At 38.9% G+C, this 26,169-nt stretch overlaps 1 protein-coding gene across 2 annotated transcripts in view; it reads right to left on the bottom strand.

Moving 5' to 3' along the window:
• Positions 1 to 26,169, bottom strand: part of LOC131689751 (dystrophin, isoforms A/C/F/G/H) — a 1,859,985-nt gene that overhangs the window by 121,889 nt on the left and 1,711,927 nt on the right. Inside the window, exons 36-37 of one of the 2 annotated variants that reach the window (XM_058975046.1) lie at positions 20,315 to 20,371; positions 19,886 to 20,253 (exon numbers count right to left, since the gene is read on the bottom strand). The exons of the other annotated variant lie outside the window; for it this stretch is intronic. Of the exons in view, the coding sequence (XP_058831029.1) occupies positions 20,237 to 20,253; positions 20,315 to 20,371 (74 nt within the window). The 3' untranslated portion in view covers positions 19,886 to 20,236. Of the gene's footprint in view, positions 1 to 19,885; positions 20,254 to 20,314; positions 20,372 to 26,169 lie in introns of those variants that run through there. 2 annotated transcript variants of the gene reach the window in all.

Raw genomic sequence — 26,169 nt, 5'->3', positions numbered from 1 at the left:
GAGCAGTAGCGAAGCGTAGTCGCTTTTTTTAAAAAACCAAAAGAAAACCCATTTTCTTAACTGGCGCCCAACGTGGAGCCTCGTGAGCATAGGGAATAGTATAATCCGGGAGTGTAAATTCTTGAAGTTCGGCAGAAATATTAAGTGATTTTTAAAAAAAAAGAAAATCGTTTCGGTAGAAATAGCCGAGCCGTTCGAAACTGTTAAGTGTCCAGTGCCGTGAAAATCTTTTAAACTCAACAAAACGGTAGCAAGAGCCGTAAGGTGAAGTGACACTAACAAGTTGGTCTCAAGAGCCAACAATCCCGGAAAAGCGGAACGTCGGACACAGTGGGCAACCCGATCGGTGTCAGGAGCCCGAGTAGCGGAAGCAAAAAGGAACAATCCGACGCACCTGCCGACATTCCCCCCTTCTTTAACGAGGACCATGCTAATAATACTGTAAGTACTAAAATTACTTTTTCTTCAAACGTTAATTTGAGTGAACTAAAGTGCAAATCATAGTTTTTCTAAATCCCTTATATCAAACGATCTATTCAAAATTTACAAAAATTAAGAAAAAAAGGTGTGAAATATATTTTAGGCCAATCATGGCACAACAAGAACAAAGAGGACAAGTGGCAATTAATAATTTTGCAAATATCGGTAAAATATCCGATTTTGTAAGAGATCTTAACAAATTTGACGGTAAACCCAGCGAGCTAATTAGCTGGATTACCGATGTGGAAGGTATATTTGATCTGTACAGGGATCTACCAGTGGACTCTACAGAATACGGTTTGTTACAACGGACAATCCGTCGAAAAATTGTGGGCGAGGCTGCCGACATCTTAAATTCAAACAATGTACATTACGACTGGGAGAGCATAAAATCAACGCTATTACTTTACTATAGAGATAAGCGTGATTTAAAAACTCTGGATTATGAATTGACCACCGTGACAAAAGCTAATAACGAAAGCCTAAGTACTTATTTCAGTAGGGTAAATGATTTACTTGCATCTTTAGTGGTGCAAATTCAAACAGATCCAGTACTCGGACAAAATGCCGATGCACATATTACTTTCTTCCGTGATAAAGCACTAGACTCGTTTATAAGAGGGCTCGAAAAGCCACTCAGCATATTATTAAAAACAGCCGATGTGAAAACCTTAAGTCGAGCTTATCATTTTTGTATAGAATACTACAATATGGACGTAAGATCCGCTCCTTTTAGAAACCAATTTACAAATCAAACTCTTCCTAAACCAAGAGATATTGATTTATCAACAATCCAGCAAAAAAGAACACCATATAATTTTCCTCCACCCGTTCCACCGCAAAAAATATTTCAACAAACATTTCCTAGAGTAGTGCAACCTAATACTAGAAACTATACCTTTCCACCACAGCCAAGTTCATTCGTTCCAAGACCACAACCAGGCCCACTCCTCCCGAGGCCTGAGCCAATGGATGTGGATCAAAGCATCCGCAGCCGTTATGTTAATTATGGAAATCGACCGAATTTCCCCAATAGACCTATGTTTGCACCCAAAAGACCGCCTCCACCATCATCAAATTTATTTAACCCAAAACGACAGGCTCACCCGTTAGAGAATACACAAACTTACGATGAATATTATTATCACGACCAAGATATGCAATCACCCTATGATTACCCACCAGAATGTGTACCGTATAACTACGTTGATCCGTACATGGATTACCAACAATTTTATCAGTATGAACCCGAACCAGAAGGCCTAATACAAGAACAAATAATTAAGAGTACAGCACCGCCCTAGAGAAGTGAGACAGAAACGGAACAGAAACCTGATCAAGCAAATTTTTTAGAATGGAGTGTAGGTTGGTAAAACCAACCCTCCCATATATAAATTTAAAAACTACGATTGGCGAGTTTCCATTTTTAGTGGATACAGGAGCCAATATAAATCTTATTAATCCAAATTTGGCATACTCATACAAACCCGCAAAACCATATGATTTTACTGCCGATAATATCAATAGTGCTAATGGACAATTTCAGGCAACATCCGCCATTGATATTAATTTCTTCTTTCCTAAAATTGATTTTAAAGCCCAATTTTTGTTACACAAATTTCACAGCTTTTTCTTTGGAATTATAGGAACCGGTAGGGGAGACTGAGGAGACTTGATCCCCTTTTTTATTTTTCAATACTACTCCGTGGAATGATACAAAAACTATGAATTTTTTGTAGTTTTATATTGTTTCTAGGGTTGACTGATAATCATAAAAAAATTACATGGAAATATTATACTGGACATGGAACTTCAAATGTGGGATGCATGGTTGCTACGTATACTGTAGTAAACAATTACAGTTATGTTTCTGTACGATGAAGCGTTCATTTTTGACAGTATTTTTGTTATTTTATGGCAACAATGACTTCAATTGTTCTGGTGTGAATTTGGTTATTTTCAGTGGTGTGTATGAAGCATGGCGAAGGGGATCAAATTTCCACAAATTTGAAGGGATCAAGTGAACCCATAGCATCTATTTCAGCAAATTTAGGCACAAGTGTAGCTGAACAAAAAAATCAGCTCAATCATAACGTATTCATATAATTGACATTCTCCAGTAATTCTGTATGCAAAAATATAGTATGTAGTGGGTTACTTTATCAATTGTATAAAAGTTTGAAAATTTAGAAAATAAATCTTCTTCAGTTCTTCCGAGATTTGTTTCTTTGAATCGGTAAAAATTCAGTAACACATGTCCAATTTATTTTTTTTCTGTTAAAGAAACATATGTTTAGATAAAACTGCGCAACTTTCTAGTATATTCGATTAATGTATTCTGATCCGCCTTTGAGTTACAATGATGGGATCAAGTCTCCCCGGGGATCAAGTCTCCTCAGTCTCCCCTATTCTAAACGCTTTGAATGCCAATATTAATCTAAATAATAAAATGCTAACGTTGTCTCATCAAGGAAGCGAAATGTCAATTCCTCTACTACAGTACACACCAGGACAAGAAAATTTATCAAATCCAACACTTCAATCTTCCACCATATCTTATCCAAAATCCATGTTTCGAACCTCGCATTTACCCAAAATAAAAAGAGAACAATTAGAGAAATTATTGCATGAAAATAAGCAAGTATTTCATGAGCCAGATACTAAGTTAACATGTACAACAAATGTAGAGTGCCGTATTAATACTAATGACAATATTCCAGTGTATCAGAGAGTTTACCCCTACCCCGTCGCATATACGGAGGAAGTGAACACACAGATTAATAAAATGTTAGCCGACGGAATAATCAGACCGTCTAGATCGGCATGGACATCTCCGGTGTGGATAGTCCCAAAAAAGACGGACGCATCGGGTGAAAAAAAGTTCCGATTAGTAATTGACTATCGGAAAATTAATGAGAAAACTGTGGCTGATAGATATCCTATGCCGCAAATCAGCTACGTGATTGATCAAATGAAAGGTCAGAATTTTTTCTCTACCCTCGATTTAGCATCGGGGTTTCATCAGATCAAAATGAACGAATCTGATATTGAAAAAACTGCATTTTCCATAAATAATGGAAAATACGAATTTACAAGGATACCGTTTGGGCTCAAAAATGCTCCGGCAACCTTTCAACGAGCAATAGATGACATACTGCGAGATCACATAGGAAAAATCTGCTATGTCTATATTGATGATGTTGTCGTATTTGGAAAAGACTTCGACGAACATTTAAAAAATCTCGAAATCATTTTGAAAACATTGAACGATGTTGGATTAAAGGTGCAATTGGATAAATCCGAATTTGCCCATGAAGAATTGGAATTTTTAGGTTACATTATTGGATCGGAAGGTATTAAACCGAACCCAGGTAAGATAGAGGTAATTCAAAAATTTCCTGAGCCGAAAACCATTAAAGAAGTGCGCAGTTTTTTAGGAATGATGGGATACTACAGACGATTCGTGAAAGATTTCGCTAAAATCGCTAAACCCCTCACGAACCTTCTACGAGGGGAGGGAAACCCCAACTCTAACCGGAAAATTGAGCTTAATGACGACGAAAAGATTTGTTTCAACAAACTCAAAAGAATTTTAACTTCATCTGATATTTTAGTATATCCGGATTACGACAAGACATTCATACTGACGACAGACGCATCTGACTTTGCAATAGGAGCAGTCCTATCACAAGGCGAGATAGGCAAGGACAAACCAATACATTTTGCTTCAAGAACTTTATCAAAAACCGAAGAGCGCTATTCTGTTCCTGAGAAAGAAATGCTAGCAATATTTTGGTCTTTACAAACTTTCCGCAATTACCTGTATGGAACAAAATTCATTATACTGACGGACCATCAACCCCTGACATTCGCTCTCTCTCCAAAAAACACCAATGCAAAACTGAAACGTTGGAAAGCTTATTTAGAGGAGCACGACTACCAAATATTGTATAAACCTGGAAAAACGAATGTTGTTGCAGACGCACTAAGCCGTATTGTGTTATCAATGACCGGTACCCGACATTCGGCAGACGATAGCGACGACTTTTATATACCATCAACAGAAGCACCTTTGAATGTTTTCCGACATCAGGTCATTCTAAAGAAGTTCACCGATAACATAACTATAGAACACCCTTTTCCTAAATTTACTAGAATTACAATTCAGTTAAACGATATTAACCCCAATTCTCTTCTACAGGTATTAAAAAACCATTTCGACATTGGAAAAGTAAACGGATTATTAACAGATGAATCTATAATGAGACAAATTCAAGAAGTATATAAAAACCATTTCGGCCAACAGAAATTGTTAAAAATCCGGTTTACTCAGAAAATGCTCGAGGATATCACCGATGATGACCGTCAGTGGAACATAATACGAGACGAGCACCACCGTGCCCATCGCAACGGCAACGAAAACAAATTACAAATCCTACGAAACTACTATTTCCCTCAACTGAGTAAAAAACTTCGTGAATTTATCACGAACTGTCGAATTTGCCATGAGCAAAAATACGACAGAAAACGAATTCATTACCCCTTACAAAAAACTCCTATTCCCACACGGCCTTTTCAGATCGCTCATATAGATATCATGTTTCTTGAAAGTTTACACTTTTTGACTTACGTTGATAAATTTTCTAAATTTGCCCAAATTCAATTCGTTGATTCTAGAGCCGCTGTCGATATAGTGCCCGCAGTAAAAGAAATATTGTCAAAATATCATTTCCCAGAAATACTGGTCATGGATGGAGAAAAATCATTCGCGACCGGAGATCTGGTAAATTTTTATAATTCAAATCGAATAACCACTTATACTACGGCCACTGGAAGAAGCGAGATGAACGGAATTGTTGAAAGATTCCATTCTACGTTGCTAGAAATATATCGAATCACGAAATTTGAGAACCCTGACAAACCTGTAGTTGAATTAATTCAAATGTCTGTTCACAAGTACAACTCATCTATACACTCCACGACACGACATACACCGTACGACGTTATTTTACCTACCCCTAGGAGCAGGGCCGCAGAGAGAAAATACGGGCCCGAGGGTTCAACGTACGGGCCCCCACCAATGTGTATTGCCTGAGTACAAAAAAGTCAATGTTTGAAATCCATTGGAGTTCACTGATATTATGTATAGTACACTGAAATTTTATATTTATGTACCATTTTTTTGCTCTAGTTGTTTGTAGTGCCAATGAAGGAAAAAACGTAGAGTTTTTTATACTTTGGGAGTTTTTAATACCACTTCGACAGTTTTGGTAACTTTTTAAAGCGCCATTTTTGTTAATAGTATTTATAAAAGTAAGGAAATGGCAAGATTAAAGATGTAGTTATCACAAAAATTAAAAATATCTAAACGGCGATCAACGGCAAAAGGTAAAAAACAATAGGAAAACTAAATATTAAAAGAATGTACAAAAGAGCTAAAAACAACAAAATCAACCAAATAAACAAATTATTGTCAATTGTTAAAAAATGTTTAATCGAGAAAAACCAAAACAAACTATAAAATTTCACCATTTGTTCAATAATGTTCGACTTTTTTAAACTTCGCCATTTGTTTTTCTAGTTTCCTGCTTTCCTTTATCAATTGAAAGCAGGAAATTAGAAAAACAAATGGCGAAGATTAAAAAAGTCGAACATTATTGAACAAATGGTGAAAATAGTAAAAAATCGATAAGAATGTTGGAAATTTTTTTAGAATCAATGAAAATGAATAAAAACTACTAAAAAGAATAATAATATAGAAAACATTAATATAAAAAATACATAAAACTGAAAAACTCGATAAATCAAGAATAATAAAATTTATTTAACATTAAAAACAAAACATATTTAAAGCAATAGAAAAAATAAATAAAACGCTAAGAATGCATAAAACTAGAGGAGTAGGGGAACACGGGGCTATTCGGACCAACTTAAGCAAATCGCCCTTTTAGGTGGATAGATGTGAAAAAAGTTACCGGTCAAAAGTTCTAATTGTTAGTTTGAAACCTCAGCTACATTTTGGTGCTATAAAAGGTTCATTTTCACCACTCAATGGCAGCGCTAGTCGACGATTTGCAAACCTCTACGTTTTTTCATCCTTTTACAATGTAGGGGTAATTCGGACCTCCCTACGGGGCAATTCAGACCATCATTTTTCTTTATTTTTTACAATGGAATTAAGTTTACCTGTGAGTTAGATACAAGAGACACTCCTTAAGAAGCAAAAAAAAATTGCTTTACAAAAACTTAATCTGGTATGTCACAACTGTCTATTGGCAGCCCATGTATTTCTTTGCTGTGGCGTGTGCAATGGTATGCGCAGCCGCAAGCCGCTGAACGGTGATTTACGGAATAGGGGGTCCGAATAGCCCCGTACGTTCATATCGCACAAAAGTGGTGAGCGTCTCGAAAATATCTGTGTTTTCACCCAAACAAAAATTATTCCATAAAATAGGAGCCTCAAGCTTTCCAAAACACTTATTTTTATTTTTTATTTTTTCACTTTTATTTGTAGCTTTAATCACGGTTTTTCCATTATAATGATTTTTGTTTTGAGAATGACAAAACAACGAAACACGTTGCATCTCCTTTCTACAACGAACAAAGAATCAACTTCAACTGTCAAAATTAATGTTTCTGAACAGCGGTGCCACGAATATATACGATAGTCTTGTTATTTTCTGAGAAATCGAGGGGGCCGAATTACCCCCATTGTCTTAATAACCCCGGGTCCCCCTATAAATAAAAGACAAGAATAAAACAACTATAGAGAAATTAAAAAAAATGGACGAACTAGAAAATTTTGAAAAACTGGAAAATTGAAATGATAAAAAGACGAAAAAGTAAAGGAAATTGGAAGTATTGAACAAAAACGGAGCAAACAAACAAAATGGAAAACGAAAAATAGTAGAAAAAAGCCAACGTGGTATACTATAGAAACACAAAAATGAAGATATTAACACGAAAAAAATTAATAAAATGGATATTATTTAAAGAAAAGAAAAACCACTAGAAATGAAATTTGAAATAAATTCAAACAACGAACTAAATGTAAAATTAAGAAAAAGTGAGCATAGTGATAAGAAAATAAATCAAATGGTTTTTTAGGAAAATAAAGAAAAATCCAATGTTAACGTATAGGATGATGTCAATAGAAGAAGTACTTTCCATGTAGGTTAAATGGAAAACATGAAGAAATAACAATAACGAATTAAATTTAAGAAAAAGGTTTAAAAAATAAATAAAATTATATTAAATGAACAATGGGAAAAAACAAAACTACGATAAACGGAAAGCTAAAAATTAGAAAATGAGAAGGAAAATAGGAGAAATGTAAAAAATTAAACAATAAGACAAATTGGAATAAATTTGAATAAGTAAAATTGCTTTTGGAAATGCAAAAAATATGAGAAAATAGGAAATAGAAAAGGCTATGGCAAGAATAAATATAGTAAATAGACAAATTCTAAAAATTAGATGAAGTGACAAGAGAAATAATTAAAAAGCAGGGTATTAAAATATGAAACAATAAGAAAAAAATAAAGAATGCAGAATTTTCTCGAAAAATTGCGAATAAAGTTAAATAATAGAGAAAAACTATAAATTAAAGTAGTGATAGCAATAGAAAAAAAGCAAAAGTAAGAAACGTTAAAAGATGGATAAAATAAAAGTATGCAAATAGATAAAAAAGGCAGAATCTTACAATTGTAGAAATACAAATACAATCCACAACTTGAAAAAATAGATCAATGAAATTTTAACAAAATAAAAATGTAAATGTAGGAAAAAAATGAAAAAAAATCAGTAACAAGGATCAAATTTCAAATAAGGGTTGTGGTTGGATTTTACGCTATGCTGGTTTCGAAAACATTCATAATCCTACAAAAACATGAATTATTCTTTTATTTGTGTTGGTGTGTTAGCACTCCCTAAAATATTTTACAAGAATGTTTTCTAGAAATAGTTCAAAAATAAAAATAAAATCGTTACGTTCAGGAAGCGACGTTCAAAATCTCACGCTCACTCCTCCAAAACGAAAAGATTTTGTATGCGGATTTAACTTGCTACAGTAGTTAGCTAATCCTGCTAACTTGTTACCGTTCGTAACATTTAATTAAAATAATAAATACAGCTTTTGTAAACTAAAAATCCCTAGAATAAAACTATATATTAGAGTAAAATTTATTTTAAGTATTACTAAATTAAAACTATCGATAATTATCACCAACGAATTATAAGAAATATAACGGCCAATTTGAACACGCAACACAGCTTAGGTACTAAGTAAGGTATAGTACACACTACACTACAATAGAAACTGCTCGATAAAAAGTAACGCCTGAGACAGTTCAGTGGATGATAAGAAAAATGATAGGGACAGGCGAAAAATGAGTAACGGAGGCCGAGTACTACCGGTTTAGGCCCAAGATGGTCTATTTCTAACCGAATCTTATAAGAAGCAGTCGACGTAAAGTTAATCGGAAAGATACAAGTGAACTTTAATTGTATCCAAGTAATTATTGTACAGTTTTATAGCACAGGTTGTTATAACTACCAATAGCCAGGAAATTGTGATAATTGCATTTAATTAATTGCAATAGCGAATCAGGTATGCTTAAATAATCCAGCAACTTTACCTTATCATGGCGATTAAAATTGTAAAGCCATAAATCTAAACTGTTCGTTCATCCGCTTATGTGTCCCATTAGGACCCGTAAATTGTTCCCTAGACAAACCGCTAATCCGTCGAAATCACCAAGTCCGGCTCGGACTGCGAGGCACGAAGGTGGCCTTAACGAACGCCCCAACGGTACACGTGCTTGAAGCGAACGGTTGTCGAACCTTCAGAACCGTACCCGATGCCCAGCATAGCAAGAAGGTAAACTGTACAACTATCGCTCACCCACTAATCGTCGTCTCCCAGAACCAACTCATCAGTCGAAGTGGCCATCAAATATCGTCCCACGAAACGGTACCGAAACCGTGATAGTCACCGAACCGGAAGGCTATCAGAGAGCAGACGCCGGCCGGCCTCCAGCACATTAAAATTTACTGACACACACACAGGTAGTAAAGAAATGTATTTAATAAAATTAGGATATTGTAATCAGATCTTTGCTTACACACAACACATATCCGTGAGTCCCTGATTAGCTAATCCCGTTGAATAAAGCCGACCTTGAGATAGAGAGTCTCCAACTCGAGCTAGGGCAGTTAAGAGGTCGTTGTATGACCCACCCTCACGTGACCTGCCGTGGCTTGACCAGTAGGTCGAGGGCTTAGAGAAAACCCACGCGGTCCTTCCGACTGCCACCCTAACAAACTAGTAGATTTAGTTTGATAACATAGTTGAATTATCTCTTCGAAATCAATCAAACACAATTTAGCAATTTAGTTGAACGTATGCTTCTTAGAATCATTGGCAGCTGCAGGATTGTGAACTGAGAGATCTTCTCTTCATGCTCCATGACATATAAAATTCAAAACAAAACTATTAACACTATACTCGTCACGAAAGGGGCTTGTTGTGTATGCAATTTGCTGTTATAATGAAAATGTCGATAAAAGGCCGTATTTGAAAGAATAGCAAAACGTATTTATTTTTCTCATCCCTGGCCTCTTTGCTAGGGGGAATTGGTGCTGGAAACACTCACAATGTTGAAAACTACATATGAAAGTCGCTAGTAAACTGCCTGGCTAAAGTTCTGGAAATGTTTGTACGTTGCTTCTTCCAACATAATTGACGTATGTCAGCAGGGATTTGTCAAAGAAACGTTTCGCCACTTCGAACATGATGACGTGCATAAGTCTTCTAATTCCAACTGTCGAGAAGCATCAACATGTGGCGGTAATATAATTTACTTTCATTCTCCCACAACATTACTGTTTTGAAACTACAGGGACTAGGTTTTTCTGGATGGATATCCAGCTCTCTGCATTCTTACAACGATCCGCTTTCTTTAGAATTGGTACTACATACTCAAGCGCCTTCGAAACGCCAACCGGTGTACCTCAAGGAAGTCACTTAGGGCAACTTATCTTTCTCTTGTTTATCAATGATCTCTGCATCCGCAAAAGATCCGGAAAACTACTCTACGCTGATGATCTGAATATCTTTCGTTCAATTTCCTCAGGACTCGATTTTACTGTGCTCCAACATGATATAGCCAATATAGAGGAATGGTGCTTGATGAACGGCACACGCCGAAAAAAGCTACGTCATTTGAGTATGACCCTTTTACAAAAATGTTTCGGTATAATCTCGAATCGGAATATGATTTTTATAGATTGTGTATCAATGAATGGCAAACCAAACATATTAAATTTTAAATTTAAATTTTTGGATTAATTTCGAATTCTTTTGGTATATCAAGAGTTTTCGATGACTCATTTGACCAATTGAGCTCTCAAATAGAGGTAGGGTTACCGCCTCTAGTGGTACTTAGACCAGCGGAATTTTACTGAGCAGGCTTCAAGAGACACATGCGTATGCGTTGAAATCAATCAGAATTTCGAATTAAAGTGATCACTCGACAGAATTTTGGAGCGCTTCTATTGCTTTTTATTGAATGAAACGCTTAAAAACAAATAAATATGCACTGTTTTATTTCTTATGTAGCTCGTAGCACTAGGAGGAAAAATATCTTTTTTTCTTCACATTCACCGTAGAGTGTAATGTTTTGGTAAAGCACTCCCTCTTTCTGTGCCGTTCACATTTAGTTGCATGTTTTTGCATTTGTTTATAGTTTTGTTGATTTAGTTGGATGTAGGCATTGGTTTTCTCGGATATTCACAAAGAATCCAAAAGCACCAGCCACTCTCGCTGTGAAGGATAACCCGAGCTTTGCTCTGTTCCTCAATAAACAAACACGGGGTGTGAAATCACACTTCAGTTTCTTTCGAGAATCTTTGTGAGGAACATTAATCCATTGAAGCGAAAGTTCAATGGGGTAAAGTAAACCCAAATGGCTCTTTTAAAATATTTGTCAACGCCAAGAGGAGCCCTCCTTAACAATTAGGGCCTGCACGCAAAATTGCAAAATAATCCAATGGATTCTTCCGGGCGAATTCGGATTTACCTGAACGAAGGAATTCGCCTCCGAAAACAGGCGTGGCAACCCTAAGCAGGGTTTTTTTCTTTCAATAATTACTTTCGATACTAATCCAGCGCTTTCGAAGATTGGAAATTTAATAAATCAAAAAAATCGATTTCAGATTGGCGAAATTTGAAGACAACCTCATGACTTCTAATCAAACCATTTAATTGTTTAACCCTTATAAGTCTGATCATATTTTTGTTTCGATTATAGACATTTTAACCTTAAGGTCATTCGCTTCTTCATTCAGGTTAAGAATTTTCCTATAACAAATCTCTATTCCTGTGTGCGGGGTTGGGATTCGAACCCAGGTGAGCTGCGTACATGACATTCAATGTACAAATTCCGCTATGCCCGCTCGAGTCTGATCTGGTTTCGATACGAGAATTAGGTTAGTATAAACATAGTTGATATCAAATATGCAGTAGTTTAGAATTTTCGCTATTCTAGTTATCTCATACACAAGATATTGAATTTTTAATTGTATTCTCAAATAAATTTTTGTCGAAAAAGTATTTGTCAAAATTTTAGTTTCTATTAAAAATCCGGGCCCCTTCAAAGCTCCGGGCCCGGGGGGAAACACCCCGGTCCCCCCCCCCTGTCGGCGGCCCTGCCTAGGAGTGGTAAAATTGTAGACACAGTTTACCAGAATTTATGCAAAAAGCAAATCAAGGATCTTGAGGGTCACAACAAAAAATTACAACATAAACGAATTACTGAAAACTCTGACGCCTTTGAAAAAACCAGACAACGACTGAAACATAAACCAAGATACAAAAAATAAAGATAGCACAGGTTAATAAAAGTACAGTTGTCACGTCCGACGGAAGACGAATACATAAAAACGACTTGAAAATTCAGCCAACGATCTAACCAGACAAAAACACTCTCATTTACAGATTACTGACAATTCCACTATTATGGGGACAAACGATACACATACAGAAACTAGACAACCAACCGATCATAATTCTTGACCACGACATAGGAAGAATCCAAACCGGAAACCATTATTACATTCACCACTTCAAGATAACGGCTATCAGGATACATGTAACTAACCTAGGATATACATTCAAAGAATTGGTAGCTAATCAATTTACACCTCTTATATCTCAAAAGTTTGAAGAAATAGATCACATTTTTAAGAAAATATCTGTAAATAAAAGACAAAAGCGCTGGAACACATTAGGAACAGCTTGGAAATTTATTGCAGGTAGCCCAGATGCAAATGACCTAAAATTAATCAATTCATCAATTAACGATCTGATTACAAACAACAACATACAAGTCAAAATAAATAGAGAACTAACCCTTCAAATGAAGGAATCCATTTTTAAAACTAAAGATGCTATAGAGGTATTAAATAGCAAATCATCAGAGTTTTATAGTATAAATGTTTTACTGAACCTAAATTATTTGCAACAGAAATTACAATTAATATTAGAAACTATTACTCTAGCTAAAATAGGAATTTTGAATGCACAAATATTAACAGACAGAGAATTACAAATTTTGCTAGATGATTTAGCTAGGGAAAACATAACAGCACATACAGCCGCCGATGCCATCTCCTACGTCACCACGTCCATCGTCACCAATAACAAGGAGGTCGTTCTTCTTATCAAATCACCCAAATTGGACCACCGAATCTTCCGCAAAGTTCGTATTTATCCGATCCTGAACAATCATCAACAAATTTACCTTAGTCAACAGAATTATCTCGTCAATAAGAATGAATGTTTCGCTATAGAATCTCTGGACCCAATCATTTTCAATATCAATGAAGTAAAACCCGTCAATCCAACATGTATTCCAATGCTTCTTAGAGGTAAACCTGCCACATGCAATTACACAACAAATCCCACACACAACGAAATTATTTCGATCGATGATCAACATTTAGTAATAAATCAGATGAACAACATTACCATAGAAACAACCTGCGGAGAATTCAAAAGAAATCTCTCCGGATCATATTTAATATCCTATACTGATTGTTCTCTCAATATCAGCAATCACAAGTTCTCTAACAGGATACAACATCTGACGGGAACACCTATCAAGCTACCTCTGGATGGAATTCAGGTAACAAAACAACAAGATATAACAAATCTGAGCCTGGAGCATCTTCACAACCTACAGTTGCAGGCCAGGAAGGATCTAGAATTCATCCGACTGAAAAGTAATAGCATCCAATGGCCACATTGGACAATCTTTGGTGGCACCATTGTTTCACCCATCATTATCGGTCTTGGCATTCTTTTTAGTCTTTTCATTCGCAGACGAAGTACGATAATTCGGCTAAGTCAGCATTCGGAAAAATCGAAACCTATCACGCTTCAGGAACCGCACTTTGATGGAAATGATTCGTACGGAGCCTCATGTCTAAAGGGGGACAAGTTAACGACCAAGCTGCCCAGCAACAGGAAACAGCACCAGACGCCACCTCAGCAGTCACCAAGTATTGTGGCATATTATGTGCTGACTTAGGGAAACGTGTGCTGTGGTGCACACGGCCAGTGAGGCTTAGCTTGTACCGATTGATTTATAATAAAGTTAGTCTAGATTGAGCAGTAGCGAAGAGTAGTCGCTTTTTTTAAAAAACCAAAAGAAAACCCATTTTCTTAACTCGCGTTTTTCGGATTCAACAAGTTGGATGAAACAAGGCGCAGTTGATTCATCTCCTTCAGGCTGGTGGATTTCATTTGCACAAATGGGCATTAAACAATCCTGTACTGCTGGAGCGAATTCCGGAAAAAGATCGGGATGAACTGGTCAGCATTGATGAAAGCGGAACAAGTGAGGTGATCAAAACATTAGGGCTAATGTGGAACCCTGGACGTTCTCCAGTACATCTCCCTTCCAGTAGTGAGTGAAAAGGGCGTAACCAAGCGACAAGCGCTCTCACTGGTATCGAGAATTTTTGATCCGTTGGGTCTTGTGGCACCAGTTATCGTTGTCGGCAAACTTCTAATGAAGAATATCTGGAAAGAAAAAGTGGAATGGGATGAAGAGCTCATGGGTGATTTGAGGAAGACATTTGATTATTTTCTTAGTGCATTGTGTGGTATTACACGCCTTCGCATCCCTCGTCATGTGATGGTGACTGGAGCAGCTGCTTTCGAGCTTCATGGATTTGGTGACGCAAGTATGGAGGCATACGGGGCTTGCGTGTCTGGTCAAGCTACGGTAGTACGGTTGCTGTGTGCCAAGTCGAAAATTATTCCGAAGACAGTGTTGATCATTCCAAGAAAGGAGCTTCTAGCTGCGCTTTTGCTGCACAGATTGGTGAGAGCAGTGATTTCAGCATTAGAACTGTCTTCTCGTGACATTACACTATGATCGGATAGTCAAGTGGTGCTAGCATAGCTAGCTAAGAATCCGGACCATTTACTGCGACCGGAATGGAAATATGTTCACACGCTGGATAATCCGGCCGATGTAGTTTCACGCGGTCAAACTGCTGATGGTCTTGAGAACAACGACCTTTGGTGGAATGGACCGTTGTTCCTGCGCAATGAAGAATATCAGGTAGTGGATCCAGAACCGCTGTCCGATGACGATGTACTTGAGTTGCGGCGATCCACTATTGTTTCTGTGACAATGAAATCGGTGCCGTTACCGATTTTCCAGAAGTTCGAGTCCTTCAGGAAGCTCCAGCGAATCCTTGCCTACGTTTTACGGTTTTGCTGGAACGCGAAGGAAAAGGTGAAGAAGAAGCGAATCATACAGCGGTTCCAAACTGTGTTTGAAATGCGCCACTACTTCAAGGTTATTGTTCGGGTGGTTCAATTGCAGCATTTTGGTAAGGAAGCAGCCATCATTGAGTCCGGTGAGTACTGCAATAGATTTTCTATGTTGAGCCCTTTTATGGACGATGGAATGATTCGTGTCGGGCGTCTTCGGCATTCAAATCAGCCGTACGGCGTGAAGCATCAGTGGGTCTTACCAAAGGATGATGTGATTGTGAAACGATTAATTGAAGCTGTACATCGTGAGAACCTACACATTGGACCGTCGGCTCTTCTAGCCCAGCTTCGTCGTCATTTTTGGATTTCGGGAGCTCGCTCTGCTGTACGCAAGGTGACAAGAAATTGCGTGCGGTGTTTCAAATTAAAACCTCCGTGTGAAAGCCAATTCGTGGGGGATCTGCCGTTAGCAAGATGCGACAAAGCTCCAGCTTTTACCAAGGTGGGCGTCGACTTTGCAAGTCCTATGTTGATTAAGCAGGCTGGTAGAAAAGTAGCACCTGTAAGGGGATATGTGAGCGTATTTGTGTGTTTGGTTACTAAGAGAATTCACCTGGAGCTGGTTGAAGACCTGTCTGCTGATGCATTTATTGCCGCATTGTTGCGATTTGTCTTTCATCGTGGCGTCCCTGAGCAAATATTTTCCGATAACGGGACAAACTTTATCGGAGCCTGCAACGATTTGATCGAACTGCACCGCCTTTTCAAGGATCGAACCTCTAACTTTAAGCTAGAGGAATTCTGTCAATTCCGACAGGTTGCATGGAAGATGATTCCTCCAAATGCACCACACATGGGAGGAAATTGGGGAGGCAGGGGTTAAAAGCATGAAGGCAATCTTGAAAAGAAATTTAAAGTCGTGCCTACTTACAATGTCTGAATTTTCGACATTACTCTGCCAGATTGAGGCTCAGCTTAATTCCCGACCATTATATGCAGCCTCCGACGATCCATCAGAGCTTGAACTCTTGACTCCGACATTTCATGATCGACAGACCTTTGGTTGCTATTCTGGAGTCAAGCTACGATGGAATTCCTGTCAATCGGCTTTCCAGGTGGCAGTATGTCCAGCATTTGCGTGAGGAGTTCTGGAAACGTTGGTTCCTAGAATATTTGCAGGAGATGCAGGTGCGACAAAAATGGGACAAGAGGAAGGAGAACATTAAAGCTGGAATGGTGGTAATCATTCGAGATGACAACTTACCACCGCAGCATTGGAAACTAGGAAGGGTAGAAAAAAATTACTCAGGATCGGATGGATTGATCCGTGTTGTCGATGTCCGAACCAGGGTCGGTATCTTGAAGCGCTCAATTCACAAGCTGGCACCTTTACCGATATTGGACAACCAGCCTCTCGCGGTAGAGGATGTTCGGGCCGTTTAAACGTCACGAATGAAAATGATATGTGTAACTTTTAAACAGCCTACCTAGGTATCAAATAATATGGCGACACGCTCCGCTGGTGGAAAATTCGCAGGGTTCGTCGGTTCGCCTATATTCGTACAGTTACAGTCCACTCTCGAGCAGACAGGATAGATTTCGGCAATAGGTTACATCGGACTCCGGGATGCACCGCCGCTTGTACTATGGAAGCCCTTGATCCCTCGCCACAGTCTAGCTACTGTAGCCAGCGTTCACCAGTCGTCCCGGTCCTGTGTGCGGGAGTGGAAAAAGGGTCTTCCAAGTTTCATACTGCCTCAAGTATCCATCTATTTCGAAACCTTCTAGCACCGAAATGTTCTTCGATTCCAGCTCACCGTCAATTGCGCAAAGTTCCTATCGGTATCAGACGCCACCTTTCATTCCAGCGACCCGCAGCCGTTCAGGAGTGGTACCTAGCCCAACTGCATCGAGTACACCCTTCGGTTTCCCGGTTACCGGGATGCACACTTGCCACTAGTCTTGAGGAAGATATTAGTCCCCCCATCACAGTCGCCCCTCCAGCCGGCGACCAGCCGCCGTCATGGTCCTGTGGTGGAGTTGGGACGAGGGGTCTTCCGCAAACCTACAGCAGGCAAGTATGAAGCATCTGTGAGGTCTTTTTTGCCTCAAAACTCTTCGATTTCCAGCCTTGGACAACGACGAGACAAGCTGCTACTATACTACCAAAACGTTGGTGGTATTAATTCAACCGTTGAGGAATATCGCCTTGCAGTCTCCGATAACAGTTTTGATATCATTGTCTTCGTCGAAAAGTGATTAAACGATGACACGCTTTCCGGTCAGGTGTTCGGTACTGGATATGAGGTTTTTCGTTGCGACCGGAACCTTAGAAATAGCCGTAAATCTATTGGAGGTGGTGTATTAGTAGCAGTTAATCGCAGCTTGAAGGCACGAGTTGTTGAGAAGACTTACTGGGATTGCCTCGAACAGGTCTGGACGATAATCGAGCTTGGTGAGAGTAAGTTGTACTTGTGTGCGTTGTACGTCCCACCCGACCGAGTCCGTGACATCGAATATGTTGAAGCAAATTGCAGCTCAATTTTTACCATCCACGAAGACTCTAAATCGGTTGCTGAGATCATCGTACTAAGAGATTTCAATCTCCCCAGGATTTCGTGGGTATCTTCCGGCAATGGATTTCTTTACCCGGATTCCAATCACTCCGTTCTTCACTCAGCGGCGGTGAGCCTTCTTGACAACTACAGCTCAGCCACATTACTACAAATTAATTCTATTGCCAACGAGAATAACCGCCACATTGATCTTCGTTTTGTCAGCGATAAGGTTTCTGCTACATCAGTAGTATTGGCTACCTCTCCTCTAGTGAAACCAGTAGCACATCACCCACCATTGATCGCCACGATCGATCGCTCCCTGGAGCACGATTACAATGTTCCTCCGGTCCCCATCTCATACGACTTCCACAAAGCTGATCATGAGGAACCCCTGCCGGCTCGAGGAAGACCGCCCGGCGTCCCAATACATGATGCATCCGTCCGAATCTGTAATCCTGGCCGTTGATTCAAGATGCCGGAAACTGAAAGTTTATATTCCCCCCCCCCTGTTAGCCTTCTGCATCCTCTCTCCTATGTCTGATACACAGATGTAGGACTTAAATCCCCCCCCCCCCTTGAATATGTTCCCAAAACATAGGTGCCCCCTGTCTTCCAGTTTTGGTTGATCAATATTTAATCTCGTTAAGAAATGCCCAACACTACCAATACTTAAAAATAGCCCTAATTAATCCCCCCTCCCCCCAATCTTAATAAAATTGAACCAATCCTAGTTAATAAGCTTGTAAAATGTTCCGCTTAGTTAATAATTAATTGCTCCAACAATCTCCCTTCTAAAAATCATAAAGTGCATTGCTATACAAAGAACACACAAAATGACCCCCCCCTAAACTTACGAATAATATATTATCTCTTCTTGTATATGTATAAGTTGGCTGTAAAATTCCTTTAGTTTCATTATATAAAAACAAAATTATACCTCCTAGTTTTAAGCAATTCAAAATGTAAAGCAAAGAAAAAATGGCATCTTTAAGCTAACGCAAACGTGCCTTATCAAATAGACGAATTGAATAAAAAAGAGCTGATCATTGCAGTATCGCAGACCTCTTCTCCACTCTCGACTGGCTGAATATTCTGGACCCCGAAGATGTTGCTCAAACATTTTCCAACGTTTTGGGTTATGTTATTGACAGGCACGTCCCAAAGATAGGTCATCATCAACAAATCGGCTCTTCTTGGCGAACGAGCACGATACGACGGTTGAAGTCCTTTAAGAGAGCTGCTCTACGGAGGTTTACCAAGTATCGCACAATTCCACTTAGAAACTATTACGTCAGTCTCAACCATGGTTATAAACAAGCTAGTCAGGATTGTTTCTTTCGATATCAGCCAAATATCAAGCGTAATCTCAAGTCGCACCCAAAACGTTTCTGGAAATATGTGAATGAGCAGCGAAAGGAATCCGGACTGCCGTCGTCTATGACTTTCACGGCCGCACAGCTACCACATCCCAAGATATGTGCAGGCTTTTTTCGGAGAAATTCGCGAATGTGTTCACAGATGAGGTCTTAAAGTAGATCAAATTGACGTCGCTGTTAGTCAAGTTCCGGTTGTAAGCCAGTCTCTAGGCGTTATCAATGTAAATGAAACGATGATTACCAGAGCTTGTTCTCGGTTAAAATCGTCTTTCAATCCGGGACCGATGGCTTCCCTTCAGTACTTTTGAAAAGGCACATCGACGTTTTAGCGACTCCACTTCTTCGCATCCTGAGAGCATCTATTGCCAGTGGCATCTTTCCATCCTGCTAGAAGTCCGCGAATATGTTCTTGGTTCATAAAAAAGGTAATAAGCGAGACGTCAATAATAACTGGGGAATTACTTCATTGAGTGCTGTCTCGAAGTTGTTCCAGCTGGTGATTATGGAACCTCTTCAGGCTCACTGCAAGCAGTACCTAAGTGACGATCAACATGGCTTCACGTCTGGGCGTTCGACAACGAATAACCTGCTTTGCCTAACATCCTACATAACAGAGTATGGAACGTCGCGCTCAAACCGATGTTATCTATACCGACCTATCTGCCGCTTTTGACAAAGTGAACCATGACATAGCAATCGCTAAAATGGAGAGATCTGGAATTAACGGTATATTGCAGTTGTTTCGATCCTACCTTTTAGGTCGAGAAAGAGTGGTTGTCATTGGAGATTTCAGGCACCCACATTTACTTCTACGTCAGGAGTACCCCAGGGAAGTCACTTGGGACCGCTGATGTTTCTGTCCTTCGCAGACGATCTCAAGATGTTTCTTCTCATCCGCTCTACTAAAGATTGCAGATTACTCCAACGACAGTTTCAAACCTTCCCTGACTGGTGTAACACGAACCGTATGTGTGTTAATCCAAAGAAGTGCTCGGTGATATCGTTCTCACGAAAAAAGACCCGGTTTGTTTTAACTACCGTCTACTGGATACTGAAATTGAACGCGTTAGTCAGGTGAAGGATCTAGGAGTGATACTAGACTCACAACTTACGTTTAAACAGCACGTCTCCTATACAGTTAGCAAAGCATCTCGAATGCTGGGATGCATCTTCAGGATAACGAAAAATTTTACGAACATTTATTGGGTCGTATGAATAAAAAGTAGTAAGTTTGAGTTGACTACATTTTGGCAGTAAATACTACCTATTGGAATGTGTTCGTATGAATAAACGATACTTTACTACGCAACATATTTCGAACTTGCTACAAACAGTAAATTTCGTATGAATAAAAGTAGTTCTTTCTACAATTTTGTGTTAGGTAGCTACGGGTAGCTACTCATTGAGCTCACTGGTTATTTAAAGTAATTAAGAATTCAAAGTCACATTTATAAGTTACTGATTGGCAATATAAAATTGCAGAAATACGAAAAATAAAGAAAACTCATAGCCACTTCTATTTATCAACCCTTAAAACAATCGGACAACTTTGTTGCATAATTTTGGTTATGTCTTTTGATACAGTGAATCCATTTTTAATGTAAAAACAGTCACATTTAGGGGAACAGTTGCACTATCAATTGAATATGGAAAAATACGAATACAAGTGGCCAATCCGGAGAGATTGCCGGAAATGTACTGAACATCTGATATTTTCAAAAGAAATCCATTTCTGATTTTGATATTTAGCAATGAAAACGGGTGAAAACTTAATTTTTCTCTTGAAATCATACAGGAATGCTTCAATTGCTTCGGACATTGACGCTTACCTTGTCGGATGTTAGGTTACCGAAATCTGGTTCCGGAGGACCAGTTTAGATTTAAAGGTCATTTCCATCATGAGACACATCAAATCACATTTTTTCGAAATAAGACTGATGGAGGAGGAAAGATGCAATTTTGGACACATATGGTCATTTCAACATCGGTCCCGCAGCTCCGGTGTCCGGTCACGGTGGACCAATTCCGATTTATAGATCATTTCCATCATGCGACATATCAAATCACATTTCCTCGACGAAATAATAGTGATGAAAGAGAAAAGAGCCATTTTGGACACACATGGCCATTCCAACATCAGCTCCGGAACTCCGGTGTCCGGTTCCAAAGGATCTGTTCAGATTTTCCTCATGTGACACGTCAATTCATATTCGATGAAATAAGACTGACGGAAGAGCAAAGATGTAATTTTGGGCACTTATGGCTATTTCAGCATCAGTTCCGCAACTCAAGTGTCCGATTCCGGAGGACCAATTCATTTCCATCATGTGACACATTAAATCATAATTTTTTAAATCACAATATGACTTTCTAAAGAACAAAAAGGAAATTTTTAGACGCACCTGGCCATTTTAGCATCAGGAATTATCAGCACGGTCATGGTGATGATCGATTTTAGTAGTATTTCTATTCGTAAAGTGGAATGAAAGTAAAATATTCTGTGTTACATAGCGGTACTTCCGAGCCTCTGCTCGAACCGAGTGACATTTGCTGCGTTCTTTGTTTACAGTTGCTGATCAGTTTTCTAAAGAATAGCTGATCAGCCAAGTAAACAGAGAACGCGGTAGATATCATTGCGGTCGAGCTGGGGCTCAGAAACCACCGCTGTGTAGCAGCGTATTTTGCTTCATGTTTACACCTTTCAATGAATGGAGGTCGGTTCGTCGCGTGTGAAGTGAAAAACTCTTCCGTAAATTACTGTCATTTCGGGACATTCTTATTCGTTGTAAACAGTATCAAAGTATCGTCGGATATTATGGAATACCTCGAAGGAATCAGGAATCAGAATATATTGGCTCAAATGGCACGTTCCCCGTACATAGTCGGGGATTTGTGCCTTACCGTGTGTTTTCATCATTTCCTGAACGGAAGGAAAGGAGAAGGAGGTGTGGGGAAGTAGAATTGGAAGGGTGGAAAAAATAACAGCACAAAATAAAAATAAACAACAGGTAAGTTAAACTCACAAATAGTTCAACTTGCCTGCGAATAAGCCTAAAGCTCTTTACCACATTGGATAAGAAACTTTAGTATGTCTCTGAGTATCAGTCGTCCAAACATGGTTTCGTCTATATAAGGAAGGTTGAAGACTCCAAATCGCAATTGCACTACCGCTGGACAGTTGCATATCAGATGATATGAGGTTCCGTAGTCGGATTCACAAAAATCACATGAAAAAGACTCAGCGCGCTGAATAGTTGCCATGTTATAATTGAGTTTGCAGTGGCCGGTTAAAGCCCTGGTCAGCATGCCGCAGTGGAGCTTCGAAAAATGTAACAGATTTTTCGAAACCACTGGGCATGGTTGTTCTAGAAACGTCTTTGTTTGGCGATACGTTTATAGATTTCTCGAATAATTGCGGTGCTCGGACGAAGCCCAGGACCGTATTTTTTCCCTTATCCAACTTGTCGAAATTGGCAGCGCGGGCTCAGGACCAACGAAGTCAATCGCTGAACCTGCCCTGGCCAATTCGTCAGCCCATTCATTTCCAGTAATACCGCAATGTCCGGGCACCCAGACAAGGTAGATAGTGTTGACAATGCTTAGTTCTTCGATTTGGGTTCGGCACGCGATCACTAGCTTGGACCGGGATTTATCTGAGTTAAGGGCCTTGATTGCAGCCTGACTATTGGAGCAGAAGTTTATAACTCTGCCGGACAAACTCAGTTGAAGGGCCGATTGCACCCCGCACATAATCGCAAAGATTTCTGCTTGGAATACAGTACAGTATCTACCTAGTGAGTGAGATTGTTCCAATCTCCTTTCACGACAGTAGACACCAGCACCAGCACGTCCCTCCATCAGAGAACCGTCAGTGTAACAAATCACTTGCGTTTGTTGTTGTCTTTCCATAAAGCCAGACAACCACTCCTCTCGAGAGGGAATCTTCATATGGAATGTCCTGTAAGGAAAACTACAAGTGAGTGTAATATCGCTGGGAGCAAGAATATCTTCACCCCATGTAACCATTTGTGACCACAATCGTGTATGACTGGTAGCAAGATCAACATGACGGACGCTTTCTTGACTCTGAACTCAATGTGAGCAGACCAATTCAGTTTGGAATCCAATATGACTCCAACGTATTTGACTTGATCTGCACACAGTAGCTCAGAATCAAAGAACTGCAAGGGACGAACCCCGGTTGTTATTTGCTTCTTCGTGAAAAGAACCATTTAAGTTTTGCTTGGGTTAACTGATAGTTTAACTTGTCGACACCACTGTTCGACAGCTCTTAATGCCCGTTGCATTAAGTCAAAGATTGTTCCGATGCAAAATCCAGTAATTAGTATTTGGTAATCGTCAGCAAACCCGTAGGTTGGAAATCCAAGCTCATTGAGTTTCTTCAACAAGCCGTCAGCTACCAAGTTCCATAACAAAGGTGACAGAACGCCGCCCTGAGCACAACCGCAAATACTCAACTTCCGTATCTCAGCCTGTCGCAGTGACGAGCAAAGTATGCGGTTACTAAGCATTGCGTTTATCCAACGCGCGTCGCTTCCAGAATAGACTGGAAGGACACATTGTCAAAAGCACCCTCAATATCTAGGAATACACCCAAGCTATATTGCTTGAGCGAGAAGGCTTTCTCAATGTTGAAAACAACATCGTGAAGCAGAGTGATCGTGGATTTCCCACACTGATATACATGTTGCATTTTGTGCAGTGGATATTCAACTAAACTAACGTTCCAGATGTGATGATCGATCATCCGTTCCAAAGCTTTCAGAAGAAAAGAACTTAAGCTGATAGGCCTAAAACTCTTGGCTTCTTCATAGCTTGAGCGCCCCCCTGTGGGAATAAATCTAACAGTTATTTCTCGCCATGCTTTCGGGATATACCCGGTAGCAAGAGTGGAAAGCAAAATTTTTTTCAAGACATGTTTAAGAATATCAAATCGCTTTTGCAGTAGCACGGGAAGTATTCCATCTCTTCCGGGTGATTTGTATGGAGCAAAGCTGTCAACTGCCCACTTGGCCGATTCAGTGGAAACCAATGTGCGTGCTAACGCCCACGAGTCCGAATCACCAGAATGAGATCTGTGAACATTGTTCAACTCCGGATCGATACAACCTGGAAAGTGTGTGTCGAAAAGACAATTAAGAACATCTTTCTCGTCCGTCACATAAACACCATCTCTGGTTTTTAAGGAGTTCATCTGAAAATCATTCGATTTGGAGAGAATTTTATTTAATCTGCTAGCCTCGTTCAGACTAGAGACATTAGTGCATAGGCTTTGCCAGCCAGCCCGTTCTGCAGATCTAAGACATTTTTTATATGCACTACGAGCTGACCTGAAAGCTCTGGAGTCATCACGCTGACGCCGGTTCCAAGCTCTTCTCATGACTTTCTTCATTCTTTCAAGCTCAGCCCTCCACCAAGGGGTTCCTCTAGTCGATTTAACAGTACGAAGTGGACAAGCTTCTTCGTAGGATGGTAATATGAATGAGTTTGTCGTATCCACGACGTCATCTAAGTCATCTAGTTGACTAATTGTTGGAAAATATCCATGAAATTTAGTCGCCAAGTTTTCCAAAAAGAGGTTCCAGTTTGTAGATTTAGGATTACGATATGTCACCACATTGAAGGTGACATCAAAATGATCGAAAAATATATATTTATAATCGGATAGAGACGGTTCAGTTTCATTTGGAACCTGCCAATTTCCCAGTTCATGCAAAATTCTATCAGAGCAAAGTGTTATGTCCAACACCTCCTCCCTCCCAGACCTCGCAAAAGTTGGTCGGTTTCCCACATTCAGAATATGGAAATTTGTACTACTTATGTACTCCATCAGTTCAGAGCCTCTCAGATTGATGTCTGAGCTGCCCCAAATCATGTGATGAGCATTCGCATCACTGCCGATAATGAGCGGAAGCCCATTTCTGCTACAATATGATACAACGCTTTTGAAATCATCAGAAGGAGATGATTCGTTATGCGGTAGGTATGCTGAGCAATATATATATATATATATATATATATATATATATATATATATATATATATATATATATATATATATATATATATATATATATATATATATATATATATATATATATATATATATATATATATATATATATATATATATATATATATATATATATATATATATAGGGTGATGAGCCTATTAGCACCATGTTTCTATTATCACCCTACCCATTTGAAGCCGTTGGTTAGAGCAGTGTCTGCCATCTTTGTTCAACGCATTGAGTCAAATGGTAGCGCAACAATAGGGGCACTCGATTCGAGTTTTCATTGTGCTCAAGCACGAGAATTTTACTGTTTTCAACGCATTTGTGTTATTATATTGGTTCTTAACAACGAAGCAAAGCGGTTCATGTTAATTTTTACGCATTCCATTGATTGTAAGGCAAGAAATTACCGAATTAGTGAGGCACCTTGCTTAGTATGGTGAAAATAGGCTCATCACCCTATATATATATATATATATATATATATATATATATATATATATATATATATATATATATATATATATATATATATATATATATATATATATATATATATATATATATATATATATATATATATATATATATATATATATATATATATATATATATATATATATATATATATATATATATATATATATATATATATATATTCTACGTTTCCGACAGTCAGTGTAACTGTGACAACACAGATATCGCGAGTTGTGAGCTCCGATATGAGACACGCGTCAATAGTCTTATTTGCAACAATGCAAGCACGAGGCATTTCACGTGGGTTAGTCATGCCTGTCTTGTTGTAAGCAATGAAGGCAGTGTTAAGTAACTTTCCAAAATAGAAGTTTCCTTTATGGAAATACGGTTCTTGAACCAATGCTATGGAAGCTTTACCTTCCTGCATGAGTCGAGATAAATTCATAGTTGCT

This window comes from Topomyia yanbarensis, chromosome 3 (assembly GCF_030247195.1).
Source record: "Topomyia yanbarensis strain Yona2022 chromosome 3, ASM3024719v1, whole genome shotgun sequence".
NCBI classification, from domain to species: Eukaryota; Metazoa; Arthropoda; class Insecta; order Diptera; family Culicidae; genus Topomyia; species Topomyia yanbarensis.
Note: the sequence above shows the minus strand (reverse complement) of the source record. Positions and strands in the feature narration are given on the sequence as shown.